Source organism: Heliangelus exortis, chromosome 9 (genome assembly GCF_036169615.1).
Source record: "Heliangelus exortis chromosome 9, bHelExo1.hap1, whole genome shotgun sequence".
Taxonomy (NCBI): Eukaryota; Metazoa; Chordata; class Aves; order Apodiformes; family Trochilidae; genus Heliangelus; species Heliangelus exortis.
In genome coordinates this window covers 24435851-24449016 of record NC_092430.1, presented here as the reverse complement: position 1 = coordinate 24449016, position 13166 = coordinate 24435851, and the positions used below count along the sequence as shown (strand labels likewise).

At 37.2% G+C, this 13166-nt stretch overlaps 1 protein-coding gene across 4 annotated transcripts in view; it reads right to left on the bottom strand.

Moving 5' to 3' along the window:
- The window catches only part of IFT80 (intraflagellar transport 80), a 49224-nt gene that overhangs the window by 34471 nt on the left and 1587 nt on the right, over window positions 1–13166 (bottom strand). For 2 of the 4 annotated variants that reach the window (XM_071752791.1, XM_071752788.1), the window contains exons 2-5: window positions 13066–13128; window positions 12548–12629; window positions 12125–12346; window positions 1909–2019 (exon numbers count right to left, since the gene is read on the bottom strand). In XM_071752791.1, the coding sequence (XP_071608892.1) occupies window positions 1909–2019; window positions 12125–12346; window positions 12548–12584 (370 nt within the window). In that variant the 5' untranslated portion in view covers window positions 12585–12629; window positions 13066–13128. Of the gene's footprint in view, window positions 1–1908; window positions 2020–12124; window positions 12351–12547; window positions 12630–13065; window positions 13129–13166 lie in introns of those variants that run through there. The other 2 variants (XM_071752787.1, XM_071752789.1) reach the window with 1 other exon arrangement.

Below are 13166 nucleotides of genomic sequence, written 5' to 3'. Positions count from 1 at the left end.
ATGGTGAAACTGAAGATAAACTGAAGGCTCCACTTGGAAGGCTGAAATTTTATAATATAACTGTGTGTTACCAAGAAACTTACTCATCATGTCCTTATACACTCTGTAGCAGAGTTCTGTACACATGGAGAGCCCAGATTTCCTGCTATCATATTAAAAACATCCAGCTCTGGCCCTTCATTTAGGCCTCCCAGACTCAATTAATGAGGAAAAAGGTGCATTTGGACACTTCATGACATTTTTCCATTCAAAAGTGATTTGCTCACCAGATTTCTGGGTTTTATATCTGGCCAATGTAGCTCTGAAGTGCTTAAAAAGTGTCACAAAAATTGTTTAAAATATGATTATTTTTTTTTAACATGTCTGATACTGTTAAAACAGAGCCATGAAGAATATTTTAAGTGCTATAGTATCATCAATGATTCCCCCTTCCTCAAAATAGAGATGTGGTACAGGAGTAATTGATGTTCTCAGAGTACACTGTTTGGATGTGGTGAGGAATTCCCATGCTGCCCATAAATGTCATGCAGTCTTTCAAAAATAAATTAAAGAAAAAAAAAAAATAAAATTGAAAAGGCAATTTTGACTTTTTCTTTGGAGAAGTTCCTGAGGTCCATCTGTCTTTAAAAAAGAACAATATTTCTATCCCTCTGGGATTTCAGAGGAAGATGCCAGACAGAGTTCCTTGAAGCAGCATTTTAGAGTCAGCCTGAGTCTGGAAACAAGCAGATCCAAAATGATCTTCAGTACTTCTGGACTCAGTTGGGATTTTTCCAAAGAAATCAGCTGTGCTGGATCAACAGGAGGCTGCAGAGAATTCTGACACCAACAGAAATCCCACAAAAGGAGAAATCTAGCACAGGAAATTTAATTAGCTTCCCCCTTAACTTTGAGAGAAAAGTTTTAGACAAAAATGCCAAAACCAACTAATTATCAAAAGATTGAGAACAAAAAGCCATGTAGAGATGCAGATGGAGAGTTGGGCTGTAGCTACACCACTCCTGATCCTTAAGGAAAAGAAACACAGGAACAGTCAGGATGCTCATGAGGCCTCAGTAAACTCTGCTGGCTAAAAAACCCCAAATATCCTGTGCAGGGATAGAAATTTATTGATTTAGAAAACTTTTTTTTTGTAACAGAGAAGGAAAAAAAAAAATTTCAAAGCTTCTCTACAAAGTACTGAACATCCACAAAAAACCCTAAGCACTCTGATATTAAAAATGTTTACTTTCAAATAAATAGGGTAACTCCTAATAAATAGGATCACTAAAAAAAGAGAAATGCTTTTACTAGATCTTTATTAATAGACAACTTTCTTCTAAAGAAGCATTAATTGAAGAGAGCAAAATTAACTTTTATCCCACAAGGTGGTAATAACCCCAGTGATAATGAAGATACTTTAAAAAGTAACTTTCTATAGATAACTTCACTTATATTGTTGATTTTCTCCCCTTCTCATTAGAATTTCAAGCTAGACCAGTGTGTGAACACTCAAGAGGCTCAGTTTTATCCATTCAAATTCAAGGTAAGCACAATATAAAGCATGAAATTTGGGATTGTAGCTTTTAAACATGTCAAGGACTAATTTTCCAAATATTCCAAATATTTCCAAATATTCCAATAATTTTCCAAAACATTCTATTCTAGATAGCCCACAAAAGAAGGTACTTACAATCTATACATTTTATTGAAAGCACTTGCCAGAGATTTTGTTTAATACTCTGATTTTTGGACCCTTCCCTTTCTTCATGGCGTGGCAAATTTGTATATTAATTAAAAAATTTAAAAAAAATTAAAAAAAATAATAAAAAAAAATTAAAAAAATTAAAAAAAAGGGAGGCTTTATTTTAAAAGAGCTCTTCTGTTATTTTAGTTTTCCAAACCCTTGATTCCTTCCAGAGTGCTTACCTGTAACCAGGGCTGCTCCTTCATGATTCCACCTTCCTGCAAGCACAGCTCCACAGTGTGCTTCCACACTTTTCTCCACCCTCCCTAATTTTGAAATCAAGTGGAACTTCCCTAAAAAGAGAGGAGAGAAACTGTCCATCAGATTTGGGTGACTCAGAAGTCACAGAGTAAGGCTGCAGTCTCCCTTTAAAAATAAACACACACATCAAACAATAAACAACCACAAAAAGAACAAATCCTGCAATTATGTCGTTCACAACCCTGGTTACCCAAACAAATGAGCTCTTGCAGAACTACTGGCAAACTAGTTACAAGCTTCCTGTATTTTGGTTTTTTTTTTTCCCTTTTGCTATGTATAATCCTTTTTTTTTAATTTTTTTTTCCCCTATTAATTTTTTTTGTCTCTGGGGACACAATGCCTGCTGTTATTTCATTGTCTGGAAGTTAACAAACAGAGGTACAAACACCACCACCCCTTTCCCCCAGCCCAGGAGAGTTCCTTTTGTTTTCTTTTTTTTTTTTTTTTTTTTTTAGGATCTGAAAAATCACTCAGCACACCACAAGGCTAATGGCAAAGCTAGAACAATCTGAGGAGGGGGGAAGTATCACTGCTTGCATTATGGAGCTGTTATGGAAATTCACAGAAGCCAAAAAAACAAAGCTATTAATGATTTCAACAGAAGCATGAGGAAGTCTTTCTTTCCAAATGAGGGATGTTGCTTAAATCCAGGAAGATCAAATTTAAACTGGACCAAAGAGCAGACAAAGAGGACTTGGAAACATGTGGCAGAACAAACACATGGCTTAGAATAGCTCAGGGATTCCAATTAACTGCTTTCAAACCAAAAACCCATTTTTAAATGATTCCACCTCCTCTGCCAGGCAGTGGAGCCACCAGAGGCAAGTTCCAAAAATCCTCTGAGATAGCAGCACACAGGTACCTCACACTAAGCTCCATCATTTAAAAAGGGATCATTTCCCCATTAATTGGAAGTATTTACACAGCAGAGCATTCCTAAGGATCACTGAAGATGGGACCATTTTCCCATTAATTGGAAATATGGATTAAAAGCAGAGCATACCTAAGGATCACTTAAGATGGGATCATTTCCCATTAATTGGAAATATTAATTACAAAGCAGAGCATTCCTTAGGATCACTTAAGATGGGACCATTTTCCCATTAATTGGAAATATTAATTACAAAGCAGAGCATATCTAAGGACCACTTAAGATGGGATCATTTCCCTATTAATTGGAAATATGGATTAAAAGCAGAGCATTCCTAAGGATCACTTAAGATGGGATCATTTCCCCATTAACTGGAAATATTAATTACAAAGCAGAGCATTCCTAAGGATCACTTAAGATGGGATCATTTCCCCATTAATGGGAAATATTAATTTCAAAGCAGAGCATACCTAAGGATCATTTAAGATGGAACCATTTTCCCATTAATTGGAAATATGGATTAAAAGCAGAGCTTACCTGAGTCACTTAAGATGGGATCATTTCCCCATTAATTGGAAATATTAATTACAAAGCAGAGCATAGCTAAGGATCACTTCGGATGGGATCATTTCCCCATTAATTGGAAATATTAATTACAAAGCAGAGCATTCCTTAGGATCACTTAAGATGGGATCATTTCCTCATTAATTGGAAATATTAATTACAAAGCAGAGCATAGCTAAGGATCATTTAAGATGGAACCATTTTCCCATTAATTGGAAATATGGATTAAAAGCAGAGCTTACCTGACTCACTTAAGATGGGATCATTTCCCCATTAATTGGAAATATGGATTAAAAGCAGAGCATTCCTAAGGATCACTTAAGATGGGACCATTTTCCCATTAACTGGAAATATTAATTACAAAGCAGAGCATTCCTTAGGATCACTTAAGATGGGATCATTTCCCCATTAATTGGAAATGTGGATTAAAAGCAGAGCATACCTAAGGATCACTTAAGATGGGATCATTTCCCTATTAATTGGAAATATTAATTACAAAGCAGAGCATTCCTTAGGATCACTTAAGATGGGATCATTTCCCCATTAATTGGAAATGTGGATTAAAAGCAGAGCATACCTAAGGATCACTTAAGATGGGATCATTTCCCCATTAATTGGAAAAATTAATTACAAAGCAGAGCATAGCTAAGGATCACTTAAGATGGGATCATTTCCCTATTAATTGGAAATATGGATTAAAAGCAGAGCATTCCTAAGGATCACTTAAGATGGGACCATTTCCCTATTAATTGGAAATATTAATTACAAAGCAGAGCATTCCTAAGGATCACTTAAGATGGGATAATTTCCCCATTAATTGGAAATATTAATTACAAAGCAGAGCATACCTAAGGATCACTTAAGATGGGATCATTTCCCCATTAATTGGAAATATTAATTAAAAAGCAGAGCATATCTAAGGATCACTTAAGATGGGATCATTTCCCCATTAATTGGAAATATTAATTACAAAGCAGAGCATATCTAAGGATCACTTAAGATGGGATCATTTCCCCATTAATTGGAAATATTAATTACAAAGCAGAGCATATCTAAGGACCACTTAAGATGGGATCATTTCCCTATTAATTGGAAATATGGATTAAAAGCAGAGCATTCCTAAGGATCACTTAAGATGGGATCATTTCCCCATTAACTGGAAATATTAATTACAAAGCAGAGCATTCCTAAGGATCACTTAAGATGGGATCATTTCCCCATTAATGGGAAATATTAATTTCAAAGCAGAGCATACCTAAGGATCATTTAAGATGGAACCATTTTCCCATTAATTGGAAATATGGATTAAAAGCAGAGCTTACCTGAGTCACTTAAGATGGGATCATTTCCCCATTAATTGGAAATATTAATTACAAAGCAGAGCATAGCTAAGGATCACTTCGGATGGGATCATTTCCCCATTAATTGGAAATATTAATTACAAAGCAGAGCATTCCTTAGGATCACTTAAGATGGGATCATTTCCTCATTAATTGGAAATATTAATTACAAAGCAGAGCATAGCTAAGGATCATTTAAGATGGAACCATTTTCCCATTAATTGGAAATATGGATTAAAAGCAGAGCTTACCTGACTCACTTAAGATGGGATCATTTCCCCATTAATTGGAAATATGGATTAAAAGCAGAGCATTCCTAAGGATCACTTAAGATGGGACCATTTTCCCATTAACTGGAAATATTAATTACAAAGCAGAGCATTCCTTAGGATCACTTAAGATGGGATCATTTCCCCATTAATTGGAAATGTGGATTAAAAGCAGAGCATACCTAAGGATCACTTAAGATGGGATCATTTCCCTATTAATTGGAAATATTAATTACAAAGCAGAGCATTCCTTAGGATCACTTAAGATGGGATCATTTCCCCATTAATTGGAAATGTGGATTAAAAGCAGAGCATACCTAAGGATCACTTAAGATGGGATCATTTCCCCATTAATTGGAAAAATTAATTACAAAGCAGAGCATAGCTAAGGATCACTTAAGATGGGATCATTTCCCTATTAATTGGAAATATGGATTAAAAGCAGAGCATTCCTAAGGATCACTTAAGATGGGACCATTTCCCTATTAATTGGAAATATTAATTACAAAGCAGAGCATTCCTAAGGATCACTTAAGATGGGATAATTTCCCCATTAATTGGAAATATTAATTACAAAGCAGAGCATACCTAAGGATCACTTAAGATGGGATCATTTCCCCATTAATTGGAAATATTAATTAAAAAGCAGAGCATATCTAAGGATCACTTAAGATGGGATCATTTCCCCATTAATTGGAAATATTAATTACAAAGCAGAGCATATCTAAGGATCACTTAAGATGGGATCATTTCCCCATTAATTGGAAATATTAATTACAAAGCAGAGCATATCTAAGGACCACTTAAGATGGGATCATTTCCCTATTAATTGGAAATATGGATTAAAAGCAGAGCATTCCTAAGGATCACTTAAGATGGGATAATTTCCCCATTAACTGGAAATATTAATTACAAAGCAGAGCATTCCTAAGAAGCCAGAGCCAGAACCTAAAGACCTGAGTGTTCCAGGGAGGGACCACACTCTCAAGCCCAAGATGTGTATGTAAGTGATAAAAGAATTAATTATGAAGTGTGCAAAAGGTAAGGACACTCCTGCACTCCATGCACATTGAAATCACAACAGCCAAAATGCCAAAATTCTGCTGGTTTGCACAGCCAGAAGCTTGAGACAACTTTTACTGTGTTCTGGATTCCCAGTGCTTTATTTTGCACTTCAGAAAAGAAAAAATACACCCAAAAAACAAAAAACCAAGGCTGGACTAAACCCAACCAAGCAAAAGCATTCTGGTAGATGGGTCAGTTATCAAGACACACAAAAACATGCAAAAAAGTGTTCAAATTAATACCATCACACCTTGCCCTCATTTTAATTCTGAGTACACAACCCAAAAAGCACAATCATCCAGCCAAATCTCTGCCAGTGCAGGATTTCCAAGCAAAAGATCTTTAACTCTGGAGAAAAAAGATGATTTGTATAAATCTGTTTCTTAGAAGCACCCATTTACACTATAACACACAACTATACATTTTTGCTTGTCTTTTATCACTGCTATTTGTATCTCCTAGAAGCCTCTGCACAGCTGGTTTATCCCATCTTTTCATCACAGAAGTAATATTATTACTAAGACCCCTTCTTCCTCATTCAGTTAATTTATTTCTCTATTTATTTTCTTTCAGTTCTTTATTTTCTTTCAGTTAATTTAATTAATTTATAGTTTCCTAATATTTTCAGCAGTGGTATTCTACATTTAAGGCACTGTGCTATCATGTAATTATAAAACATATTTTATACTCTTAAAGCATCAGTTAGAGAACATCAGGTCTGAGATCCTCATTGTTTTTCTCTAAAAGCAAAGGAATTAAATGGCTAAATTCTCTTTTCTCCAATTAAATGGTCAAAATGGCTTTGAAATAATACATTAAAACCATGTTCTGTTCTCTGATCAGTCTTTTTGGATGCACAGTGGACTTGTTCATTCTGTAGCCAGGATCTATTCTGCCAGATTATTCTCATGTCACCACCTATGTGATCAAGAAGTGGCTGTTAGGAACACAAGTCACTCATTTCTCTTGGGAAAACCCCCCAAAATTCTGATTTAAAGGCATCCATCAGCTTTCAGTATCAAATCTGAAACATTCAGAATGAGTTTTTTAAGGACACAAAGAATTCTGTGGCATTGAATGCATAGAAAATGCTACTGAGCCAGGCAGAATCCATGAGACCTCAAAGCTCCTGGAAGCAAAGCCCTCAACATGTTGGAGAAAAAATAAATTAAAATCAAAGAGAGTTGCCAGGCAACTGAATACTTCAGTTTAGGTGACACTAGCAGGAAACCTATAGCTCAAGTCACAGAGTACAGGGTAAAATCCTCTTATACAGGGAAAAAATGCAACTCCTTTGCCAATCTTGTTCATCCTTTCCCACTCCAGGAGCTCTTATTTCTTTCAGAAGCATCTTTCAAAAAAGTTAAACACAGCAATCTGTAGCCTAGCAGGAAAGAACAGAGATTCAGAGAGAAGTGGGTTGATCTTAGGCACTGAGGATTCATCTGGGAAAAAAATCTGACCATGAATTAAAAAAATTAATCCTAACACTTCTGCAGAACAGGGGCAGATCAAGTTTTCACAGGTATCATCTTCACTTCTTTACTTTTCCATCACATGGATTTACAGCTCCTGACAGCCAAGTGATGTGGCTCACTGGACACTGCTTTTTACACTGTGTCACACAAGGAGGTTGCTCCAACAGCAATATTTGGGTGGATTTTTCTGCCTTCTGGTCTTAGCACTGAGGTAGTAGAGCTTTTCAGATTAGAACAGACTGCCTCATGCACTAAATAAGAGGGGAAATTTTAGCTGGATGCTTGGAGTGGATAGAAGTGCTTCAACTGAACCTCACCTCATATCTCAGATTTGTAAAATAGTGTTTATTTTTATAAAGTACTGAAGCCAGAAGCTGTCCTTGATCTTAAAGTGACTCTCCAATTTAGGAGGAATTTCAAGTGGGAGATTAGCAGCCTATTCAAATCCAGAATATACACCATGCATGTTTTGTTCATTACTTTTTAGAGGCTCTTAAATGCTGAGCTCATGTAAAATTATCAATAACACAAAAAGTTAAAAAAAAATAGGTCTATTCACTTATAATTTGTGCTTCATAAGCAGTTTAAAGTTGAACAGTTTTTTATTCTTGTAAAAAAGCAGCAATGAGATCAATGTAAGTAGGAAGTAGAAGAACAATATCCCACAGGAGATGGAACTCAGAAGAAAACCCCAGAGGATTAAATTTACATTTAGTCTAATTTCACAAACATCTGGAGCTCAACCAGGAATGAATGCAAGCCTGTAAAGACATTATACTCCATTTCCATTGGATTCAGCAAATTTCCAGGAATCCTTATCACAGAGATGAATTAGCTGTTGCAGGAAAACTGAGGCTTGAAACATAAGGCATGTTAGATAAGGAGTAGTTACACTGAGCTGGAAGTGTAAGGTATTTAGAAAATAGCAATTAAGCAACAAAATTTATTCATCTACTTCTACACAGCAGCAATTCCCTTGCATATGCAACAACAACAACAAAAAAATCTTTGCAAGAGAAATTCTTTTTACTCAAGGTGATGAAGAACTTGGAATTTTTTACATTAAGTTTTTCTCTCTACTTATTCCTTCACAAATTAGGTAAGCAGTGTTCTGTATTTCAGTTTCACTGACAACAAAACAAACTCAACACCAAAACCCTATGGATTTTTTTGGCAAATACATCTCATGCAGAGTTTTCCAGGCACTGAATCTTCAGGATGAATTTACTGATCAATGCTAAGAGCTCATCCCTAACTGCTAACTATGTAAAAAGTCCCTCAGAAAGAGAAGATAAAGTACTAACTTGGTTTTGTGAGCTCTGATGATAGCAAATAGAACTCATTCTGTAAGAACAAACCAACTGGTGTTGCCCAAGGACTCACTAATTCCACATTTTGCCATCACAGAGCTGCTTCTTCCCATCAAACCCAGCATGTAGTAAACTTCTTAAAAATGTTTTTAGTGATATGGAGGAGACAGAATTTTTCCTGATCTTCCTCTATCTTGCACCTGAAATTTTGGTAAAGTGCTTCCATGTTAGCTAGAATCCTAGGTGATAACTTTAGGTTAGATTTTTAAAAAATGATAAAAGTTATAAGCAAATAAACACAAAAGTCTTATTGAGGAAAATGCAGATTAGCACTAAGGGACTGATTGGAATTTGTTGGTCACACACAACTAGAATTTCAAGCAGCAAAAAAAATTATCTGCTAAGCTGCAAGAACCCCTCACTTTAAACCTCTGCCATTGACTTATGTCACTTAAATAATCCAGCTGCTAGGAGTTAATTGCAAAGGTCAGGATGCATCCTGGAAAAAATTCTGGAGGCTACCTATGCATGGTGCTATTAATTAATTTTTATTCCTGAACTGTTGCAATGTCACCTAATTCACTGCCAGGAGATGGACCTATCAGAGTATTTCTTCCTACTAGATGTTACACTTAAGAATTAATTACCCAAATTTCCATGAAATTCACACGCAGGAGAATGCAATTCCAAATGTCCAGCTCCTAGAACATGCTAATTTTTGAACACTGCTGAAAAAAAAAACCCCAAGCTTTCAACACATCGATGGATACAATTTACATTTCCTTTCATTTCTATATAAAAAAGGAGAGAGAAATATTGGATAAGAGTTTTAAAGGTCATCTTTTTCATGAAGGTTGTAGTAGTCCTCAGATATTTCTTCTGTCAAAGCATTATTCAAGCAGACCATGAAATATTAGCATTATATTTTAATAACACTGGCAAACTGAATAAATTGAGAGAATCATAGAATCCTAGAATGGGCTGGGTTGGAAGGGACCTCAGAGCTCATCAAGTCCAAGCCTTGCTCCACTCCCCCCGTGGTTCCCAGCCCATGGCACTGAGTGCCACATCCAGGCTCTTTGGAAATAGCTCCAGGGATGGAGAATCCACCCCTTCCCTGGGCAGCCCATTCCAATGGCTGAGCACCCTCTCCAGAAAGAAATTCTTTCTCATGTCCAACCTAAACCTCCCCTGGCACAACTTGAGCCCTCTTGTGCCCTCTTGTCTTGCTGAGAGTTGCCTGGGAAAAGAGCCCAACCCCCCCCTGGCTCCAACCTCCTTTCAGGGAGTTGGAGAGAGTGATGAGGTCTCCCCTGAGCCTCCTCTTCTCCAGCCTCAACACCCCCAGCTCCCTCAGCCTCTCCTCAGAGGATCTGTGCTCCAGTCCCTTCCCCAGCCCAGTTGCCTCCTTTGGACCTGCTCCAGCACCTCAATCTCCTTCCTGAGCTGAGGGGCCCAGAACTGGACACAGGACTCAAGCTGTGGCCTCCCCAGGGCTGAGCACAGGGGCAGAATCCCTTCCCTGGACCTGCTGGCCACGCTCTTCCTGAGCCAGCCCAGGATGCCATTGGCCTTCTTGGCTACCTGACCTACTGAAGTTGCTCCTCTGCTTGCTTGTTAAAAATTCAATTTAGAACTTTAGAGAAACAGGTCAAAAAAAAAAAAAAAAAAAAAAAAAAGCATGGGATTGAGAGCCCTGGCTGACCTACCAAAATGCCTCCATCTTTTTATCATTTAAAAAAACACAAATCCCACAGCCATCAGGTAATTTAATACTAATCACTGACTGGCTTGCTGAAGAACATGTTTGTTCAGGTCAGCTCCACCCCTCTCAAAGCACAATACTAGAAGACATGCAAAAATGAACTGATAAAAATGACTCTTCCTTCAAGCTTTCACAACAGTTTCCATTCCACCTCAAGAGCTCTATCAGCAATACTTCATTAGACCCAGCTGCCTAAATTCAGAGGAAAATTCAGCACCAAGTATTGCAAAAATCACAATGCTACTTGGCCAAACCCTCCCCAGGTATTTTTAGGGAGCTGTGGGAGTCAGCCTTCAGGCACTGCCCAAAAGATGTCCTGCTTTTGCTCCAAAAGTTCATTTCTTCCTCAGGAAGTACTGAATATCTGGGAGAAATCTGAGCCTCCACTCTGCAAACTGAACTCTCAGCCCTCCTAATTTTTAAGTGCCACTACTGCCAACAGTTGGAGAAATCACCACTAACTCAGGCAAGGAAGGAATTCCCTCTGAATTCTTCAACCCATCTTATTTTTTTCCATCTCTTTTACCATCCCTGGGCACTCCAGACTCCTGGTGCCCAGTAACAAACCTTCTCTTCCTAATTAAGCTGACTGCTAAGCTAGCCAAAAGCCTACAATAAGCTCCCCCCCACCAAAGAAACAGAAATTCAGACCCCAAAATTCAAGGTTCTGGCCAAAAAACGAGCAGGACTTTGCAGGAAATCATCCATCAGTCCCATTAAAGCTATCAGTAGGTCCCTGTGAAAGCTATCAAAACAGGGGCATGGGCAGATGGCCACTATTATCCTGCTGGAAACTCTCTGCAACAATTGTTCTGCCTGGAAAAGCTGTGGAGCAGCTTATTGCCTTGAGCTCAGGGCTGAGAAACTCCCAGCACCACCATTTGTGTAGAAATACAGCTTTACCACCAAAAAAAAATCCAAAAAAAACCCCTAAGTTTAGTATGGAGGGGAAAAAAAAAAAAAAAATCAGACCCAAGCAATCATCAAAGCTTGTTGCTTCCAGCTCCCTTCCACAAAATAGGATCCAAGGTCTTGTAGTATGTCCAGGAGATGGATCACACTGATATTAAACATCACAATTAAACAATTTGGGTAACTTGGTCATCAATTTTCAAGAGTCCAAGTGAGCTGGTAGTAGGTAGGCATGCAGTACAGACATATTTAAAGCTACTGGTTTATGAAATTGGGAAAAAAAAGATGGTAGAAATTGACCTTACATTAAAAAAATCCATGTTTGGTTATGCTGTATCAAAGAAAATTAAAATAATACAATTTTTTTTTATTTTTATAAGCAATTTTATAACTTTATAAGCAATTTTATAAGCAATTACTAGTTTGACAGCAGTGCAACTCTGGTGTACAGGGGTTTGAAGCTGCTATAGTGCAGACTATTTAACTGCAGATAATTTCTCATGTATGTGAGTAGCAGGACCACCAAGGGGATAAGAAATGATAAATATTTTTAATTGACTCACCATCTGAACTTGTTAGAACAAAGCTCTCAGCATGGGACTGCTTCTTCCCACCTGTACTTCTGGGAAACCAGTGAAGATCTATGGGATAAATATCATCTGGAAGTTTCACTACTCGAGTAGTCTCACTAGTTAAAAGGTTCCATTTCAAAATTTGGTGATCATCACTGCAGGAATATAGCTCATCAGCTGTAGTCCAGCCCACACAGCTAACTAATTCTTTATGTTTAATTATGTTAAGGAAATCTGAAATTTTTAAGTATTAAAAATAAGTTTACAAAATATCTCCTCCAGGTTATACACAACTGAAGGAACAGAACAAGATTTTATAAGATTCCATGGATTATCTGAGAAAGCAATAATTTCTGGAAGAGCCTTTTCAGAATTAATATTCTGTTCTAGGGTTTGTTCTGAGGCAAAGGATATGTTTTGGTTCCTTTAAAAGTGAAGTCTTCAGCCTCATTTCAGTTGCTCAGATGGAACATTCCAAAAAGGTAGGTACGAATAACTGTAAGAAACCAAAACACATTTGAAAGTAGCCAAAAACTGAAGACACAAACACCAAAAGAAAAGGTTTTGAAGTGAGTAATATTATGTTAGTGCTGTGGAAAATAAAGCTCCAAAACAGATCTGAGTTTAAAGGGAATTCTGTTTGTATAGCACCCAATTGTGTATTTATGTGGTCACTTAGTATAAACACACTGGACAATTTAAAGGAGTGATGCCAGGAACATATTTCTGAAACAATTTTTATTTTTAAATAATTTTGTCTCTCATACTAGAATGTCTAATTTCCTTGTTTTGCCCTTATCCAAAAAATGCACAGGGAGTCTCATCAGTGAGGTGTTTAAAAGAGGCCTAAATTTGCACTAAACTCTCAAAGGACCTTTTCATCATGTTCTTGACTTCTGGGGGGTGGCTCTGCCCTTGCTCAGGTCACTTACCTGGTCACCACATGCCACAACGATTTCTGCTGCCTCTGTGTCACAAATTCCCAAAAGGAATCCCTAAGCAGAAAATGCAAGATTTATGTAAATATATATAT